We start from the raw sequence: 19,785 nt of genomic DNA, 5'->3' as shown, positions 1-19,785 counted from the left end.
TCATACTGGCTGAAACATGAATCGGAAAACCCCATTATGTAATTTTTAAAATAAATTAAATTGGGAAAATCAAATTTGGAAATTTTTTTATGGCATATCTTTTTTTCTTTCATATTTTTGATAACTAAAAATGTATCGTAACTGACAATGGACACAAAAGCTAACATCTATAACCTTTTGAAACAGAATGTTTTGAGGGAGAGAACTCTGGTAGGCCAATGTGCAGGATGACTGGAGGTCTGGCCTCTCATTCACTGCTCACTTGGAGGTGTGGTGTTTGGCCATAGAGCTACTCTCTTTTCCAAGTGGTGCATGTGTAGCCACTGAGCATCTGCTCAGATGGCTTTTTCCCTGGCAATGAGGGAAGAGGCAGTCACAGGTAAAGAATGTCCTAACTGTTGGGCATAGTCAGTTCTTCATTATTCAGAGGTATGCCCATCATATCAAGAGGCAAATCAAAGGGAGGAAAGGTTGGTTCTTTGGTGACAGTGGTTTTATGAGGGAAATAATTTTTATCTTTGAAGACAATAGGGAATGGGGGTCTTTAAATATTGATGGTGCCCTCATTTTCTTTCTATCAGTCAAATCGGTTAAATCACTATTGATTGTTATTGACTTCATTCTTGTTCTTCATTCTGGTAATGTCATAGAGTATTTTACTATATAGTTTTTTACTATATTTTACTATATAGTAAAATATTCTGGTAATGTCATAGAGTATTTTACAGGTATAGTAACCTGTCCACACTCATTGTAGGTGTTAAGCATTTTTGGTACACAATTCTGAGGTCTGGGATCCAGAGCCATTTTTTGTGTGTATGCATTCCTCAGTGTATGACTATACACTAAACATTTAACGGTTTTGAGTCTCAATTTCCTGATCTGTAAAATGAAAGGGTTGGATTAATTAATCCCCATGGTCTTTTGAATTCAGTGAGATTGACAGAGATTTTATCCAGTGATTTGACAAACATGAACCAGGTGTAAATACTTTTCCAATATATTCTGCCCCTAGATGCTTCACACTCTAGTGGTTAAATCACTGGAAGTTTTTGTTCTGATTCAAAACAGCATCCTCTGTTAATTATGGAGGTGTTTGTAGTTCTTTTAGTAGAGGGATGATTTTCTTGATTCTTGGAGATTTGCTGTGAAGTTGGTCTTTTTAGAATAACTAGAATACCCAGAGTAAAAGCATGAAAGGCTGAGTAAATGAGTGCGTTCTCGTGATGCAGACAGGGTGTTCTGTTTCCTGATGCTTGATGACCTAAACAAAGAGATTCATTTTATTACTGGTGCAATTTCTCCAGCTTAGTACTACTTATCTTATCCTGTTCAAAAAAGCAGCTAAACGGTGCATAAACAGAAACATACAATGTGATTTAGCCTGCAGTTCAGAGGGGCCTTGCTCTCAGGTTGCACATGAGAACATTCTTTTTCATTTGTCCACCTGGGCTATAGGTTCATTCACTTTGGAAGAGAGAAAAGAAACATTTATGGGTGGGTGTGAAGATCAGTTGAGTGCTTTTTCTAGCCATCTCTGACCACTAGGAGAAGGGGGAAACTTTCTCTGTTTCCTTTATTTTTTTTAAAATAGATGTGGAGTTTTAAGTCATTTTTTATATAATAGTCAAAATATGACTATTAATTTTTAGGATTATGCTTAATTTTTATGTGACTCCTATTGGACATTTCTGAGTACTCCATGGAAGTGAGGGTTCACCCTTCAAAGAAATATGGTAGGTGTCAAGCACACTGAAATCTGATCCTTTGGCTCTTGGCAGGGGCCCCATCCCTCCCTCTGACATATGTCCACCACCAAGTCAGTTCTACCCCCACATGATACTGCACTGCCCCACAGGCGCATACATGCCCATAACTGAGACCTGGGAAATCTCAGGCACTGTATCCTTTCTCTCTCTTCTGAGCTCTGAGTGTTCTAAAATTACATGACTTTTCTGGGTTTGGGTCACTTGATTAAAACTGGAAGCCTTGTTTAATTCATAAAACACCCTGTAATGGAAAATGACTAAATCAAGCTGGTTTGAAAAACGATTCCTTTATGGTCTCTTATTATTTTGTTGGGTCTTGACATTGTTTTGGTAGTTTCCAGGTGGAGCAGAATAAGTAAGGAGATTATTTTCCAGTTTAAAATAATGAAGGACTTGGATTCTAGTTCTGGTTTTGTCTGTAACTAGTGGTATACTGTTAGGTAAGTTTACTAACCTCCTTCGCCTCAGTTGCCTGTTTCCAAATGGCTGCTTACCTTCCTAGCCGAGTTCTTCTGAGAATAAGACCAGAAAAATTCTGTGTCTTGAAAACATTAAAGCAATGGTGATTGCCTAAAATAGTATAGCATTTTATATGAAATAGATGCCCTTAATAACCATATGCAAAATTAAATTTGAAAGGGTCACAGGGTTGCAACAGGGTTTGAAGCCAATTTGGGATTTATACCAGAGTAATTGTGTTTATAATGAACAAGTTAGAGATTTAGCTGGCTCGTGCCTTTGTCTCAGAGGAGTCAAGTGTCAGAACTTAATGTGAGTTGCAGGTTCTCCATTGGTATGACATTTCAGCCATTAGACTGATTGGAGCATTCTCTATCAGCCTGTGCTTCAAGAGAAGGTAGAAACAACCATCCTGATAGCTCAGAGGACGTCTGCCTGCTCAGATACCCTGTCTCCCTTGGAGGCCCCCAGGGGAGGCCAGCTGGGCTCCCTGGGCAGGAGACCAGGAGCCCACGCTCGGCTTGTTTCCCACTCATTGTGTAGCCTGGGTCCTATCGCTGGAAAGGCCTGGCAAGGAAATGAGGAGGAAGCTAGTGCCACTGCTGGTTCAGAATGTTCCAGTGTGGTTGGAAAGTTTGAGAAGCGGCCTGGGTGAGAAGAACAAGACCTTATTGACAGGGTTCAGTGCTGGTCAGGTCTGTTTCACATCAGCTTTCTAAATAATCACAGCTTCCCCCTACCCCTATCCCCTATACCTCTGCCTTTTTTTTTTTTTTTAAACATCCTATGCAACTATGGTAGGACACATAGCATTTTCACTTGTTATTTCAAGAGAATTTTGATACATGGAAAGTGTTGTCTTCAAAACAACACAACAACAACAAAGCTTTATACTCCTAGGCCTTTTTATCCTATTGCCATATTGTTAATTCTTCTTGCAAATATTTTTCTACTACTGTATTTTGTCATTGATTGATTTAACATTTGTGATGGTAGTGTAGGCCAACCTGGCTTGTCCTGGCCTGAATTGGTCAGGTTATGGACTGATTTAGTTAACGTATTGAGCATGTAAAAACCATGCACATGGTAATATTGGGATGAAAAGCACAAACCCTTTCTTTTCTTCTCCATGTGAGTCCGTAAACCAGAATATTTATGTCAAGAAGTCTGAAAAATATCTGCTGGAGGTTTTAGTGAACCACAAAATGTGTCCCTTGTATGCCTTGCCTTGTCATTCTGCCTGAATTTATGTAGGACTTCTACATTAATGTTGTATACACTTCCTTGGCAGCCCTGTCATTTCCAGGATCCATAGGGTAGCTCCAGTTCCAGCTTTAGGTCAAGTCATGATAATCATAAGGTTTGCTTTATTTTTATTTTTCCTGGATATCTGGTAGGAACTTTTGAAGCTGAAAGGGATATTTTAAGCTTTTTAAAACTGAAGATACCCAAGAAACTTCAAACATCCCCAACTACTTTAGAGGTCACAAATTCCCAGTAGTTATGGTGTCCCATTTTTGTTAAGTCTGGGTGGGAAGATGGGACTCCATGCTGGGACTAAAGAAAGAAGAGCAATTACAGGATTGATTACAAAATGTGACTTTTTAAAATTGATTTTACTTTTTAAATACATGGCAGCAGAATGCATTACAATTCTTATTACACATATAGAGCACAATTTTTCATATCTCTGTGTATAAAGTATGTTCATACCAATTCATGTCTTCATACATGTACTTTGGATAATGATGTCCATCACATTCCACCATCATTGCTAACCCCCTGCCCCCTGCCTTCCTCTCCCACCTCTCTGACATATCTAGAGTTCGTCTATTTCTCCCATGCTCTCCCTCCCTACCCCACTATAAGTCAGACTCCTTATATCAGAGAAAACATTCGGCATTTGTTTTTTTGGGGATTGGCTATCTTTACTTAGCATTATCTTCTCCAGCTCCATCCATTTATCTGCAAATGTAATGATTGTATTCTCTTTTATTGCTGAGTAATATTCCATTGTGTATATATGCCACATTTTTTAATCCATTCAACTACTGAAGGGCATCTAGGTTGGTTTCACAGTTTAGCTATTGTGAATTGTGCTGCTATAAACATTGATGTGGCTGTGTCCCTATAGTATGTTGTTTTTAAGTCCTTTGGGTATAGACCAAGGAGAGGGATGGCTCGGTCAAATGGTGGTTCCATTCCCAGTTTTCCAAGGAATCTCCATACTGCTTCCCATATTGGCTGCACCAATTTGCAGTCCCACCAGAAATGTATGAGGGTGCCTTTTCCCCACTTCCCCGCCAACAATTATTGTTGTTTGTCTTCATAATAGCTGCCATTCTGACTGGAGTGTTAGAAGATCCCTATTCAAAATGTGACTTTTAAAGTGTCTCTTGAATGACGATTTCCCAGCTTTTGACCTCTTATTAGTTTAATTAGTTATCTTTTATACTTTCTTTCCCTGAAAGTGGTACACGAAATATTTTAAACAGAGACCCTGCTTAGAAATTTTTGAAAGAATTATTAGAATCCAATTGAGAATCTCAGTATTTAGTCAAACACTTTCATGAGATAGGGATTGAGGTAGGGATTAACTACATGACTGAAAATTAATGCAAATGAAGCACTTATTTGTGAAAAGCTAATATCCTCCCCTTTTTGAAAGTTCATATGTGTGTGGGAGCGTACATGTGCTGTGGTAATACAGATCTGGTCACATCTACACCCCCCCACAACATACACACACACACACACACACACACACACCCCTAAAATCCCTTAAACTCCTCAATGACTTCCCAGAGCCAACTTCCCTCCAGGGCCTGGAAGGCTTCCCTAAAGGTGCTAACTTCCCTCCACTGCCCTGCTGGCTTTTCCACTCTACTGAGTAGTCTCTTTTTCAGTAATGCCTGCACTGCATGTTCTCTGCCTCCTCTTCCCTGCCCTTTCCTCTTCAAGCCTCCTTTGTCTCCATCTGATCCCTTCTCCAGTGATTCCTTTTTGGTACCTCCCTTCGATTTGTCATATGCCTGCTTTATGTTCCCATAGCACCAAGGCAAATCACAGTTATCTGGAAGGAGTTTATCACAAGGCATTTTACATTGCACACATTTGCGTATTTCATATGGCTTGTGAGTAGCAAAATGTAAACCCAAATCCATGTGATTCTAAAGGTCTGCATTTTCTCTCTTCATGTTAACTACTTCTCTGGGTTTCAGTTTCTTCCTTTGTCTTTTATGGAGTGCAAATCGATTACTGTCTGGGAAAATTCCCTAGGAATAGTGGAATGCTGTATGGTGTTTATTGTCTTTATTGGTATTGTTTTATTTTGGTTGCCATGATCCTCTATTTTAGTTCAAGAAGCCTCTTAAATGCTTTTCTCTTAGTGTAGGCCATTTTTATTTTTTAATTTTAGTGTAGGCCATTTTTTTTTTTAATTCCAGCTACCATAGGCCTGACATTTCTCATTTTTTCTTCTCTTTCCAGGATGGTTCATATTTGGCTGAGTTCTTGCTGGAGAAAGGCTATGAGGTGAGTGACTCAGTGGGCTAGCGGATGGTGGGTTTGCTCAGACACAGGGGCCTCACGTTTCCTCTGCTGCATCCTCCTGATTTTCCACGGAAACTGATAACAAATCAGAATCTGGGGAAGACTGTGCTGCTGGCCTGTGATCTTGCCAGCTCATTGTGCTCTTTATCTGCTGGTGAGCACTGGTGGCTCAGCCGCTCCACACATCTCTGATAAAGCTTCAGCCTTCTTAAGCCCAAGCTGTAACATTATGAGCACTAATTTATGATGTAATGTGTTGTATAAAAAGTCCCACTCACAGTGAAATCACCTAAATCGGAAATTACACGGAGCAATAAAAGCCAAGCTGATCTTTGGCAAGCTTGAATGAGAAATTTACACCTGAAGGTTTTTGCTTTCTTAGTAGGCAGCCGTATATTTTATGGAAGCTGAAACTTTCAGGTTTGCTGCTGCCATTGCTGCTTCATCATTGTTTTTTTCTTCTTTGCCTTCGACATTTTATTCTTTCCTTAAAAGAAACCTAGGTTTTTGTATGAAATTTGATGTGATTCAGTGTGTATATCTTACTTTTCAAATACTTTTTTTCAGATATATATGTATGTGTAAGTTTATGCTATGCAGAGAATAAACACCCACACTATTGCCCATATGCTCTAACCTGCTTTGGGAGCGTTTGTATTGATGGCTTTGTATTGTATTTTTATTCCAGTTGTAAGGACATTGTATAAAAATGTGTAGTTGGAGACAATGGAAAAAAACAACAGCATGGAATCGAGCATCTAAATGCCAATAGGGTTTAAAGAAAAGAAAATTAATTTTCTTACTATATAACTCAGAAACTTTTTTGAGAGCCGTGACTTCTAGACCTTAAGAATTCATAGCAGGTGTGTTGACTACCTTCTGTATTCTTGCCTAATAGTTCTACATCTTGCAACATCAAAATAAGGCAAGTGTAATTATGAAAATACATGTGTATGTATATACCCATACGAATAGATTGCTATAATAATTGAGAGTATAAATATATGTTCTACTGAGCAGAGTTTTAGAATAGATCATTCATAGTTCAAAAGAGTTGTTTCTAGGAAAGGACTATATTATCTATTCAGATTAATCTATGCTTTAATAAACATTAAAAGGAGAGATAGCCATAGTACTGTGTTTCAGATATGGAAGACCTACTGGGAGGTGTTTGATGGCCAGTATTGTGGTTGAGGCACAAGTGAAATAGGGGAAGGAGCTAGCAGAGAAGTAGTTATTGCATTATTGCAGAAGGAGGTGGTATGCCAGGAGAGATTCTGTAGCTTCATGGGTATTAAGGTCTTTGTTAAAGTTGTCGTGAGGACTGGGACTAGAAATGAAGTAGTTGGCTATAGGCAGTGTCCATATCCAGTCCTGAGGACAAGGGAGTATGGCTGTGTGCTGTGATAATTGTTGATTAGTGGCAGGTCCCATTCTCAGGCTGAAGGACCGGTGCATGGTGGTGCAGTTAGTGCTACTGCAGAAGACTATGAAGGAGAGTGGCATGCAGAGGCAAAGCTCCATTCAGGTGACTTGTTAAGGAACCAGCCGATTTCAGAAGTTAACTAGGATGAGAGGTTTGGAAACACTCAGAGAACCTGGGGCTGCCTGGTGAGTGCAAATATATTTTTTTTCATTGGCAATGAAATTATAAGTGCAGATTAGATTCTTATAGAGATGATAGAAAGCCCATTTGGCAATTCATGGTTACCTGGGAGGAATTTATCACAGAAATAATAATTGACCAGAAAGGAGACACTTAGGAGTGAGATCCATAATTGATAGAAGAAAACATGATTGACAATATAGGGGGAAGGTATTGAGCCACAAAGTAGAAACAAGTTCTCCACATAGTATAGGGGGTATGTGAACTCTGTAAGGATGGTTGGAGTAAAGGGTGTTTATCTGCATTGTATTCTGTTTCAATAGGCTGCTGTTGAGAACTTTCAGAGATTGATATACTTGGAGAATAAGCTATTGAGAAGAATCAGATGGTGTCGTAGGCTTTATCTTTTTGTGTGTAGATCAAAGTGAATGTTAGAGTGATTTTTCACATTGGCTACATTGGAAAATTTTGAGAATTATCAGCTGTAGTTCTTGACCACGAGCAGAAATAGAATTAGTAGATTGTGTGCAGTATGATGAGAGGGGGACACATTTGTTCACATCTGAACCCTTGAGAGTCAACTCTGGCAATTTTAGATGAGTACAGACTTTTAACTCCATGGGTTCCCAAACTTTCTCAGTGGGTTCTCAGCCAGAGGTCCCATTAAGATACCAAAGCCTGGTTCAAAAGTTTGGAAATTGTCCTTTCTATCTTGTCCCCAGTTGTGGCAACCGTGAACTACACGTGGAGGACCTACTGTGAGTAAAGGTTCAAATGAGATATGGTGACTGTTTAATCATAGGTGCCTTAACATATTCCAGCTTTGTGGGGATTTTCTTCTCTGAGCTATTTCAAATCTGTTCTTTGTATCAGGAATATCACTAAACTTAGAACTGGAAACAGCCTAGTTTGGGGTAGCAAAGTACAAGCCAGAAACAAATAAACAGTGTGAAGAGGCTTGATGCTGAGATTGAGTTGTTCTTAGAAAACACGAGGCATACTGACTGGCTAGCAGTAGAAGGTCAACATGGTATTATGAAGGTGGTTGGTAGAGGAGCAATCAGGTCTGTGGGGTAGTAATGACGGGGTGGCATAGACAGGGTATGCAGAACTAGCACAGCACAGTTAACTATGCTCCTTTACTTTTTCCCTATTTTCTTTCATTCATTCTTTCCTTTATTTTTTTTAAGTACAAAAAGCTTAGCTAATCTTAAAGTAAAACCAGACATCTGTGGATGACTTGAAAAGGAATGGATTAGATTAACATATTGATTAGTAGTGGTTAATTCCTTGTACGATCATACAAGCTTAATGTGGTCACTGAAATCTATAAATCTGATCATGTTCTGAGAGAACTGTTAAAAGTGAAAAAGTAAAGTATAGTTATCCCTTGGTATCTATAGGAGATTTGTTCCAGACACCCTCCCCATACCAAAATCTGAAGATGCTCAAGTTCCTTCTAGAAAATGGCATAGATATGCAGAGAACCTGTATATCTCCTCTCTAATATTTTAAATATTAGTATTTTAAAATATTAATATTTTTAAATATTAGTATTTTTAAATATTAATATTTTAAATCATCTGGAGATTACCTAACACAATATAAATGCTGTGTAAAAAATTGTTATATACTGTATTGTGTAGGGAATACTGATAAGGAAAGATGTCTGGACATGTTCAATATAGACACAATTAAAAAAAATAATTTTCTGTCTGTAATTGATTGAATTCATGAATGCAGAGCCTATGGATATGGAAGGCTGGGTGTACTGCTTTAATTACAGTCATTTCTCACTGAGAAAAGACAGTGAGAATTACACTTTTTATTGCTGTTTGTTTCTTGAATTTTACTAAGAATTAAACAGTAAGGAGACTTAAAGAGAATGATCTAACACTTGTTAATTCTTTGCTAATATGTGGAGATGTTCTCCCATGATGAGAAAAATAAAGAATTGTCAAGATTTTGTGGAAAATTGTCCTGTGAATTCATTATGGACTTTATTCTGTGCCTTGCTGAAGTTCAGGGGGTCATTCTTCTTTTACCCTGTGGACCAGCATAGAGCGAGGAAGCTGAACAAGCAGCCCAGCCCATCATGGCTTGGAACTGTATGTCTTGTGTCTTAATCCCTCTTCTGCCACTTGTTGGCTCTGTTGCCTTGAGCAAGTCAAACAGCCCCTCTAAGACTTTGTTTCCTTGTCTGTAAATGGGAATGATGAGTATACCTATCTCCTGACATGGTTGTGAAGATTAGGTATAAGAGCATTTGAACAACACTTAGCCCTTGGAACTCTGTGAGATGCAAGGGGCTCATTGTGACAGGAATGAAAGATAGTGTCTGATGCTGACAAGCCAGTGGACACAGATGGTATAGTGGGCTCCTTTAGTCTACTTCACAAATTAGCATTAATGAAAGGCAGGCATGTTCTCTTGCCTTGGATGCCAGAGTTGTATGCATTCCTCTCCATCATCAGTGAGGGGCGGGGGGAAATTGACAGAAGTGAAATGTTTTATGGAAGTTCATTCTAGTTTCAAATACCTTCTCAGCACTATTGTTAGCAGATAAGCTGACAACAAACTGCCAACAACATATGCTTTTGCCTGGTTTGCACAGAGAAGAATCAGAGAAATAAAAGACTAAGTTGAACTTTATAAAAGCTAACATTTACCCAGGAATATAAGAAAAATCTATATTAAATAACTTGGCAACAACAACAACAATAACAACACAGCACCTCAGAATTTAAAATAAAAAAATAGGTACATTATGGGTTTCATTCCCAGGAAAGTAACTATAACCACCTCCTCTGAGGTAGAGTATAAAAATAGAAAAGACATGGGATACAAGAATTATCCAATTGTTTTCTTTGGGGAGATTATATGTTCGAGTGTGGATCTCCTATACTTCCTTTCTTGATCAGTGAGAATTCTTGAAATATTTTTTCCCCTGGCTTATTGTTTATCCCAGAAGCCTTTATACATTATTTGAAAGAAGTCAAGCTTTTTACCAACTTTATTTAAAACTACCTTGCGCATCTTCAAGATTGGCCCAGTTAACCCTTTAACTGTCACTATTTACTAGCAGTGTGATCTCAGGCAGTGTCCTCATCTGAGAAATGGAAATAATATTAGCTTGGTTATTTCAGTATTGAGTGATTGTTTTTTTCCATCTATAAAAGACAGTGTCTGACCCATGGTCACTGTCATGTAAATGTTAACTGTTTATATTACCTAAGAAATACATACTTTTCAAAGGCTGAGTGACATTAATCATCCCTGCAAGGTATTCCATGCCTCCAAGAGAAATATAGACAATAAAGAATTGGCATTTAGTGATAACTATTTCTCACGTTCCTGATCATAATGAATAAATAATGACACATTTCTCTGTCATAGTGCCTAATCTGACTCTAGATTTTGAAGTCAAAATAACTTTGTTCTGATATGAAGAAAACTTAAAATTTCCCCTTTCATCACCTAGTTAACTATGACATATTTGTTTGCCACAATACCTAAATCCATTTATTTTAAGACTTTAGTTTTTCAGAATTTAGTTTTGAACTACTATAATTTAATAATAATTCTGGTTAAGTTCATATAAAGTCACTTAATTCATTTATCTTTTCAGTTTGATTTCATAACCCTCATCTCTTTCCAAACCCTTACAAAAACAAACAAAAAGCCCTACATCCTTTCTATAAAGAGAAGCCGTTAATCTCAAATTCTTAACTAGATTACGCAGTTTGCACACATTTTGGCTTGTCTTAGTGTTTGTATTTCACCTGTCTTAGAAGCAGACAGACTCAGCTTTCACTAGTTCTTAGAATAATACCTGCTGTCATGGATTAAGCATTTGGCAAGTCTCTTTCTCTGTATATACATACCGACAGTTGGGAGTGAGGGGAAATTAAAACACTTTTTTTTTCCATTGGAGGAAAAAAAAGAAATAGTGCTTAATGCTTTTCATTGTAAGTGTGACATTAAGGTCCTGTGTTACTGATTTGCTATGACTTTGTATAGTTGTTTGCTTTTCACATTGAATCCGTAAATATTGTTTAATATTTTTTCAAAGTCTTTTATGCTTACACATGATAAATATGTGACTTCCTCAGAATTCATCAATCAAGATACCCTATATTATTATTATCATTATTATAAAAGTTAAATTATGTATTTTTAGAATGTATACATTCCTCTCCATCAAATAAAACAAAGCACTGACATCTGTATTGGTATATTTCAGAAATAACTTTGGTGTTAAACATCAGATTTCTTATGTATAAGTATGTGAAATTGCTTTTTGTTAAACAAATTTATTAATTTTGTAGAGAAGCTCAATTTAACAATTAAGTAACATTTTTTTATCCATTCATCTATTGAAGGGCATCTGGGTTGGTTCCACAGTCTAGCAATTGTGAATTGTGCTGCTATGAACATCGATGTAGCAGTATCCCTGTAGTACGCTCTTTTAAGGTCTTCAGGGAATAGTCCAAGAAGGGCAATAACTGGGTCAAATGGTGGTTCCATTCCCAGCTTTCCCAGGAATCTCCATACTGCTTTCCAGATTTGCCGCACCAGTTTGCAGTCCCACCAGCAATGTACAAGAGTACCCTTTTCCCCCACATCCTCTCCAGCACTTGTTGTTGTTTGACTTCATAATGGCTGCCAATCTTACTGGAGTGAGATGGTATCTTAGGGTGGTTTTGATTTGCATTTCTCTGAGTGCTAGAGATGGTGAGCATTTTTTCATGTACTTGTTGATTGATTGTATGTCCTCCTCTGAGAAGTGTCTGTTCAGGTCTTTGGCCCATTTGTTGATTGGGTTATTTGTTTTCTTATTGTTTAATTTTTTGAGTTCTTTGTATACTCTGGATATTAGGGCTCTATCTGAAGTGTGAGGAGTAAAAATTTGTTCCCATGATGTAGGCTCCCTATTTACCTCTTTTATTGTTTCTCTTGCTGAGAGAAAACTTTTCAGTTTAAGTAAGTCCCATTTGTTGATTCTTGTTATCAACTTTTGTTCTATGGGTGTCCTATATGCACCATGGAGTATTACGCAGCACTAAAAAATGACAAAATCATAGAATTTGCAGGGAAATGGATGGCACTAGAGCAGATTATACTTAGTGAAGCTAGCCAATCCCTAAAAAACAAATACTAAATGTCTTCTTTGATATAATGAGAGCAACTAACAACAGAGCAGGGAGGAAGAGCAGGAAGAAAAGATTAATATTAAACAGATACATGAGGTGGGAGGGAAAGGGAGAGAAAAGGGAAATTGCATGGTAATGGAGGGAGTCCCTCATTGTTATACAAAATTACATATAAGAGGTTGTGAGGGGAATGGGAAAATAAACAAGGAGAGAAATGAATTACAGTGGATGGGGTAGAGAGAGAAGATGGGAAGGGAGGGAGGGGGGATAGTAGAGGATAGGAAAGGTAGCAGAATACAACAGTTACTAATAGGGCATTATGTAAAAATGTGGATGTGTAACCGATGTGATTCTGCAATCTGTATTTGGGGTAAAACTGGGAGTTCATAACCAACTTGAATCTAATGTATGAAATATGATATGTCAAGAGCTTTATATTGTTTTGAACAACCAATAAAAAAATAAATTAAAAAAAAATTAAAAAAAAACAATTAAGTAACAACCTGAACAATTGGAGCTCATGAAAGTAGAATAAATTCTAAACTTAATATTTATATATTCTTATACTTCTAAATTAAGACATGGCTATGCATAACCAAATCTCACCATTTCTAAGATTTTAATGTTTGTCTCCTAAAAAGTCAACCAAGAATGCAGTATACCCCTACTAAAATATTTACATATTTACCAACTTTTCTTGGGTTTTATTCTTTTGAAAAATAGTGTTGATGAGTGCTTTCCTCTTGGGTAATACAGCTAACTAACATAATTATTAATTGTGGGTGTGTTGCATCCTTTGCAGAAGTCATTTCTCATGTATGCCATGTAAAATGACGATGACATTTCTTTCTATTTGAAAGAAAGTCTTATGTGCTTATAATTTCCTCCTTGCATTTGGAATACTTGAGTCATGCCAAGGATTAATTTTGGTTTGAAATAGACAGAAAACGATTGAGTTAAAAATATAGAAGTGTATTCAGCTGCAATGAACCTACCCAACCTTAGAAGGAACACTTCTAAAATAAGTCAAGGATTAAAACTGCCACCAGTGGAACTGGAACTTGGGCAGCCGGTGACATAAACTAGTGTTAGCATTGGCAGCACAAAGGGAGCAGTCCTGACACAAGAAGGAAGTGGGACCAGGTCTGGAACAATTTCTGTTATGTATTAGACACAAATAGTCTTTTCTTCAGTATCAGACAGGTATGCATTCCTATTCCAGCAACTTTATCCCCTCATGCTGATCATGGATAAATCAAGATAATTGTTTAAAATTCCTTGCTTCATTTGGGTTTTCTTCATATCTTATTTAAATCCTGTAGTGTGTGAATCTTATTCATAACCTGTCCAATTTAGCTTTCTGACTTTTCCACAGAAAAAAACTTTATTTATATACACACATATTTGCGCACACACACTCAAAATAGATGCAGCATGCAATAGCTCTGAGGACATTGGAAAGATGTGAAGTCCCCATGCCCTGTTAAATAGGCCACAAAGCTGTTTTACAGATGTAGCCTCATGTGGTCTGTCTTCAGTTTCAAATCGAAGAGATATTTTTTTTTTTTCAGCAGTAGGGCAGCAAATGTATGTGTTTAGAAAAGGAGAAATTTGAGTATCTATAACTAAGCATGAAGTCACATAATTATCTAATTACTTTTGTTGAGATTGGCAGTAAAAACACTGGAGAAAGGTGGAGGTAGGGTGCTAGTAGCTGTTGGGTAGCAGTTGGAGAGAAAATAAGCACCATAACTGTTTTTAATAGTTTAAAAATAATGTTTATAAGAAATACTTATATTTTTCATAAAGCCAAATATTAGCAAAAGAACTTCTGAGTTGTTTATTAATTCTCATTACACACTTGTAATTTACTTTTTTTTTTTAATACTTAAAAATTCAGGTCCATGGAATTGTACGGCGATCCAGTTCATTTAATACAGGTAGAATTGAACATCTATATAAGAACCCCCAGGCTCATATTGAAGGAAGTAAGTCATTTTCTTTTCTAAAACCTTTGTCTATAAACTTCCTATCTTCAGAGAAGATGTTGTCAAATGTCATTTTTCTCAGAGTGCATCTAGTCATAATTATTTGCCCATGTATTACTGTATTGAATATGACCAGCATGTGCTGAAAACCTTCCTGGTTGCTTACTTAGGCCATTGTATCATCTGGGTTTGACCGTTAGAGGGAAATTGGATAGGTGGCTCAGAGAGACCTATCCAGGTGATCACCCCTCTCCAGGTGTCCCTGTCCCCGCAAATAAAGAGTAGTTCTACATAGAAAGAACACTCTTTTGCTTTTTATATGTGATCAGTTTACTCAAGTTAAACAATGTGTAGACATTTTAATTAATTTTTAAAATAATTTGTGAAGATAGATTCAAAACCTTGTGGCAATTAAAACTATATTTAAATTGCTTTACCGATTATTGTTAAGATTTATAGCTTTTTTTGTTGTCATTGTTAGTAAATTCGCCTGTGTTGTAGCTGCATGGTTTACACAGTACAATTACAGTGTTTTCTTACTTGTTCTTTATAGCAACTCCACAAGTTGTTAGAGAGACTATTTTGTACATGAGGAAATGGAGACAGAGGTGATTTTATCAACGTCAAACACCACCAAGAAGGCAGAGTGGGACTAGAACACAGAGCTCTAACTCCAAATTCAGCCTGCAGTATTCAGCCAGTTTTTATAGCTAGCAAGGGTGATATAGTCAATTTATAAATGATCAATGATTTTGTATTCACCTCCAAGTCCTGAATATTTGGAAGATTGGGTTATTTTTTCAGGTAGTAATCATCAAGAAGGTGATCCAGTTTGTCCACAGAAAAGACTTTTCACCTTATTGCAGAGTACGTTCTTCTTGAAAATTATTACAGGTATATTGAATATCCCTTTTCCCAAATGCTTGGGACCAGAAGATTTGGGTTTTGAATTTTTTCAGTTTTTGGAATACTTGCATATACATAATGATATAGCTTGAGGATAAGACCCAAGTCTTAAAACAGAATTTATTTGTTTCACATATTTCTTCTAAACACAGACCAAAGGTAATTTTATACAATATTTTAAATAATTTTGTGTATTAAACCAAGTTTCATGATGTGGAATTTTATACTTGTGGCATCCTGTCAGCACTTAAAATCATTTCAGATTTGGAGCATTTCAAATTTTGAGTTTTCTGATTAGGAATGCAGTAGGTTTGATCCTCAGCACCAAAATTAACAAACAAACAAACAAACAAACAAATAAAGGTATTACGGTGGGGGGGGAAAGAAGCAGCAATAGACAAATGTTAAACATGGACCACCACAGGAACACAGGTAGAGAGATAATGATAAGATCAATATTTTAAAAAAATAATGAAATGATCAAATTACCCATCTATACATTTTAAATTCTTACACTAATGAAGTCAGTATAAGGATCAACTTAGATGTAGGAATTGGAATAGGCTAGTTGTCCTAATCACAGTTATGTTACAGTGTCAGACTTTTCATAGATAGCTTAAGGTCTGATGTTTATAATGTATTTATAAATCAGTAGATGAAAGTATATGAATAAACGTAACAAATATGAGCTATTGTTACTATCATCAGTATGTTATAGATGTGCTTAGAATGTATATGCATTCTTACAAAATTTTATTTGCCTGAAAAATCACTCTTACATAACACATCTTCCAACTGCTTGGAGTTCTAAAATGTATTAATTGTTTAACATCTGTTATTGTATGGTAATGTTTTAAAAAGTTCATCTGATTTTATCCCTATAAATCCTTCATAGATATAGGAAATATATGTAAATATCTTTCTACTGTGTAGGTTCATTCTTTGTTTATTTTTATGATGCTGGGGACAAAACCCAGTACTGTGAATGCTAGGCAAGTACTCTATCACTGAGCTACATTCTTACCCCATAAGTTCTTTAAAGATGATAGCTATATTCTGCTGCTCCAGGACAACATTTCCATTCTTACCCTGGTTTACAGACATTGTAAGTGTATGCATTTCAAGTCTGATATTTTCAAAAGTTGAGCTTTTATTGTTTTCTTTTATCTAATGGTCGGTTTTTGAATTCTAAAGACATGAAGTTGCACTATGGAGATCTTACTGATAGTACCTGCCTCGTGAAGATTATCAATGAAGTAAAGCCTACAGAGATTTACAACCTGGGAGCCCAGAGCCATGTCAAAGTAAGCCATTTTCATAATCATTTTCTCTTTAGCTGTGTTCCTGTGGTGGTCCATGTTTTACATTTGTCTGTTGCTTCTACTTTATTTTTCTTTTTCCCTAATTCATTCATCTATCCCTCCCTCCCTCCCTTTCTTCCTTCCTTCCTTCCTTCCTTCCTTCCTTCCTTCCTTCCTTCCTTCCTCCCTCCCTCCCTTCCTTCTTTCCTTCCTCTTTCTTTTTCTTTCTTTCGCTGAGGATCAAACCCAGTGCATCATATGTCCTAGGTGAGCACCCTACCTACCACTGAGCTACAACTGCAGCCCCTGTCTGTTGCTTCTTAACTTAATAATCCACCTGTCCTAGTCTTCAAATTTAACCATCCATGTTAATTTGGTTATTGACCCTAAGGGAAATAGAGGTTTTCGAAGGTATGTTTTCCATTACTGAACAGCATAATATAATCTTACTGCTAACATTCAAATAACAATATTCATTTATTTTGTTTTTCCCAGTAGTCATGACCCCAGCAGGGTTTGTTAACTGCCATTTCAGATCACATTATGAATAAAATTTTGTTAAAATTTTGGAAGATTTAACTCAGTAAAACCTTAACTTTAATTTTTATTAGTGACTACTATAACTAGTTAAGAATATTTTTTGAATCTCAATTGTATGTTAAAATTAGCTGAGTTAACTTTTTTATGGTAGGTGGTAAAAATCATTGGAAGAAAGCCTTTTAGCCTCTTCTTCCTCAGTGTGACACAGCTAATGTCTACTCAAATTCTTTGTTGTTCTACCTTCTTCTTTTTTGTTCTTTCTGGAGCCAATCACTGTAAACCAGTGAAGCGCCCCCCCCAGACTTCTCACCATCTGCTTCACTTAGGGTGTTGTATTTGTGTCCTACTATTCCTTTGGTGAGTGAAATTTGAACCCAGGATGATGTGGGTTCTATTTAATGAAACTTATTTAATGAGCATAGTTAGTGAAGTTTAAAAATAAAAGCAAATGACTTTTAATTTTAAACCTCACTCCCTGCCAAAAAAAAAAGAAGGTCCAGAAAAATCTACCAGCATTTTTTGCTATTTAATGAACAAATTCAGCAATTTTATTTTGGGAAGTATTTAACATCTTTTGAAGTTTCTCCATGTCCCCAGCTTTTCAAAGAAAGAAGGCTATATGCCTATTTCCTATAGCTCTTCTAGTTTGAGATGAAGTTATGAACTGAATCTCAAAACATTGCAATTGATAAGAGATTAAAAATTTGGTTGTCAATCTTCATAATAATTTTTCTGTAAGAAAAATTGAAAAATGACCACATATCCATCATAAAGATATCTTTTAACTTCTGATCTGTGCTATCTAGGAAAAAAAATTTTCCCTTTCCTTTTTTATCCCTAGTGCTAGCCCACACTCTGCCTGCATGCTCCACCTCCAGCTGCTTTTCCCTTTCTTAATATGTAATGATTCTGTTTGATATCCAGGTTTAAAATTTGGTCTGGAAAGGAATGGTATTTTAGGTATATTATTCTTGAGAGATTAATCTACCTCTTTGCTAAAAAGAAGCAGTAACTCTTAATCATTCCAGAAATGACGATCTTATTTTCCTTAATTGAGGCAGTCAGTCTGTCTTCCACATTATAATTCATCTGACTGTTTTTGACCTTCCTGACCAGCCATGAGAGTATCTTCCAGACAAAACAGAATGTTTTGGAACGAGCACTCTGTTATTCAACTTAGGGAAGATTAAGAAGTTTGCTTTGTGATTGTAGATAGGTTATCACCTCTGGAAGACATGAACTGGCATGGCAGAAGGACGTAGGACATTCTATAAAGGTTTATTTATAGAAGTCTTTCCCTCTGTCATTTTAGTGTATTAAATGACCTGATCCTTTCCTTCTCCAAAATGTATTTGTAGTTCAAAAAATGTTTTATTTCCTTAGTTGTAGTGTGCATAATAGTTTTTAGTTATCATTCCAGAATAGTTATACTTAAGTAATATAGAGAAAAGGAGATTGAGTTGATTCCTTCTAAGTTGCCATGTATGTGAAATTTTCTGTTTTACCTTCCTTTGACTACCTTCCTGATAGATCAATGGTCCTCAGTTGAGAGTTTTGGTTTGTGAGGTTATTTAATCCTTTAACAAAGATTTGTTAATGTATACCTAATATAAGGTAACTTACATGCTATACTAAGGACAAGAGATGTATAAATTCTACTTCTACTGTAGAGGTTTCAACTTTAGTATAGGTGATTTGCAGCAAGGACCACAGGCTGGCACTGAGTCTTCCAGTCTTTAGAGGAAGGTGAGAAATAACTTTCATCTGAGGGGATATGGGTAGTGTCAAGGAGGAGCTGGTGCTGGCGCTAATCTTAAAGTATAGGAGGGTATTTACATATACAGTGGGAAATGGGCAGTTGAAATGGAGGTTATAACATAAAGTCAAGAGTTAGAAGTCAAAAAAACCTCAAGCCACGTTTGGAGCATGATGAGCATTCAAATGATCAGTTGAGCAGAAAGAATATGGAGGAGTATTGTGGGGCCAGGCTAAGGACGAACAGGGGAGAAATAGATATGAATCTTAGGGATCAAAATCTAGAAGTAAGATGCAGAAGACACAGAAACGTGTTGGATGTGGATGGCAGCATCAGAAATGGGGGCAGGAGGAAGGAACAGGATGTCCAGCAACACTGATTCTTCTTCTTACTAAATATAGTCACCAGGGAAGAGATCCCCCAGTGCTTAGGGGATCAGACAGTTGATGGGACAACTCACTGTCAGGTGTTCTACTGGTAATACGTGAAGACCATGCAAAGGAAGCAAGTCATGAGATAGTTTTAAAAAGTTTTGAGGTTTGGGAGAGTTTGGGGGTGCAAGTATACATTCAGTATTCAGAGTCCTTGAGATGCCAGGTAGCAGCTGGAGAAAGAGGGCAAAGAGTTAAGATTGAACCTCTAGGACTTTACTGTAGTTAGAGGAGAAAGGAGAATTGGGCTGATGGCAGGAACAAGAGATGAGAGGCAGTGGGTGGAATTTTCCTGGAAGTTGGGAAGTCAGATCATTTCAAGCA

The 19,785-nt window shown here is 36.9% G+C and overlaps 1 protein-coding gene across 2 annotated transcripts in view; it reads left to right on the top strand.

The window, feature by feature from the left end:
- The window catches only part of Gmds (GDP-mannose 4,6-dehydratase), a 643,159-nt gene that overhangs the window by 110,810 nt on the left and 512,564 nt on the right, over positions 1-19,785 (top strand). The window contains exons 2-4 of one of the 2 annotated variants that reach the window (XM_046453468.2): positions 5,718-5,762; positions 14,440-14,527; positions 16,628-16,737. In XM_046453468.2, the coding sequence (XP_046309424.1) occupies positions 5,718-5,762; positions 14,440-14,527; positions 16,628-16,737 (243 nt within the window). Of the gene's footprint in view, positions 1-5,717; positions 5,763-14,439; positions 14,528-14,977; positions 15,422-16,627; positions 16,738-19,785 lie in introns of those variants that run through there. The other variant, XM_058582345.1, reaches the window with a different exon arrangement.

The sequence above is a fragment of the Marmota monax genome, unplaced genomic scaffold, assembly GCF_021218885.2.
Source record: "Marmota monax isolate L192 unplaced genomic scaffold, Marmota_monax_Labrador192_F-V1.1 WCK01_AAM20220418_F8-fsc00029, whole genome shotgun sequence".
Taxonomy (NCBI): domain Eukaryota; kingdom Metazoa; phylum Chordata; class Mammalia; order Rodentia; family Sciuridae; genus Marmota; species Marmota monax.
This window is presented reverse-complemented; position numbering and strand designations above follow the sequence as displayed.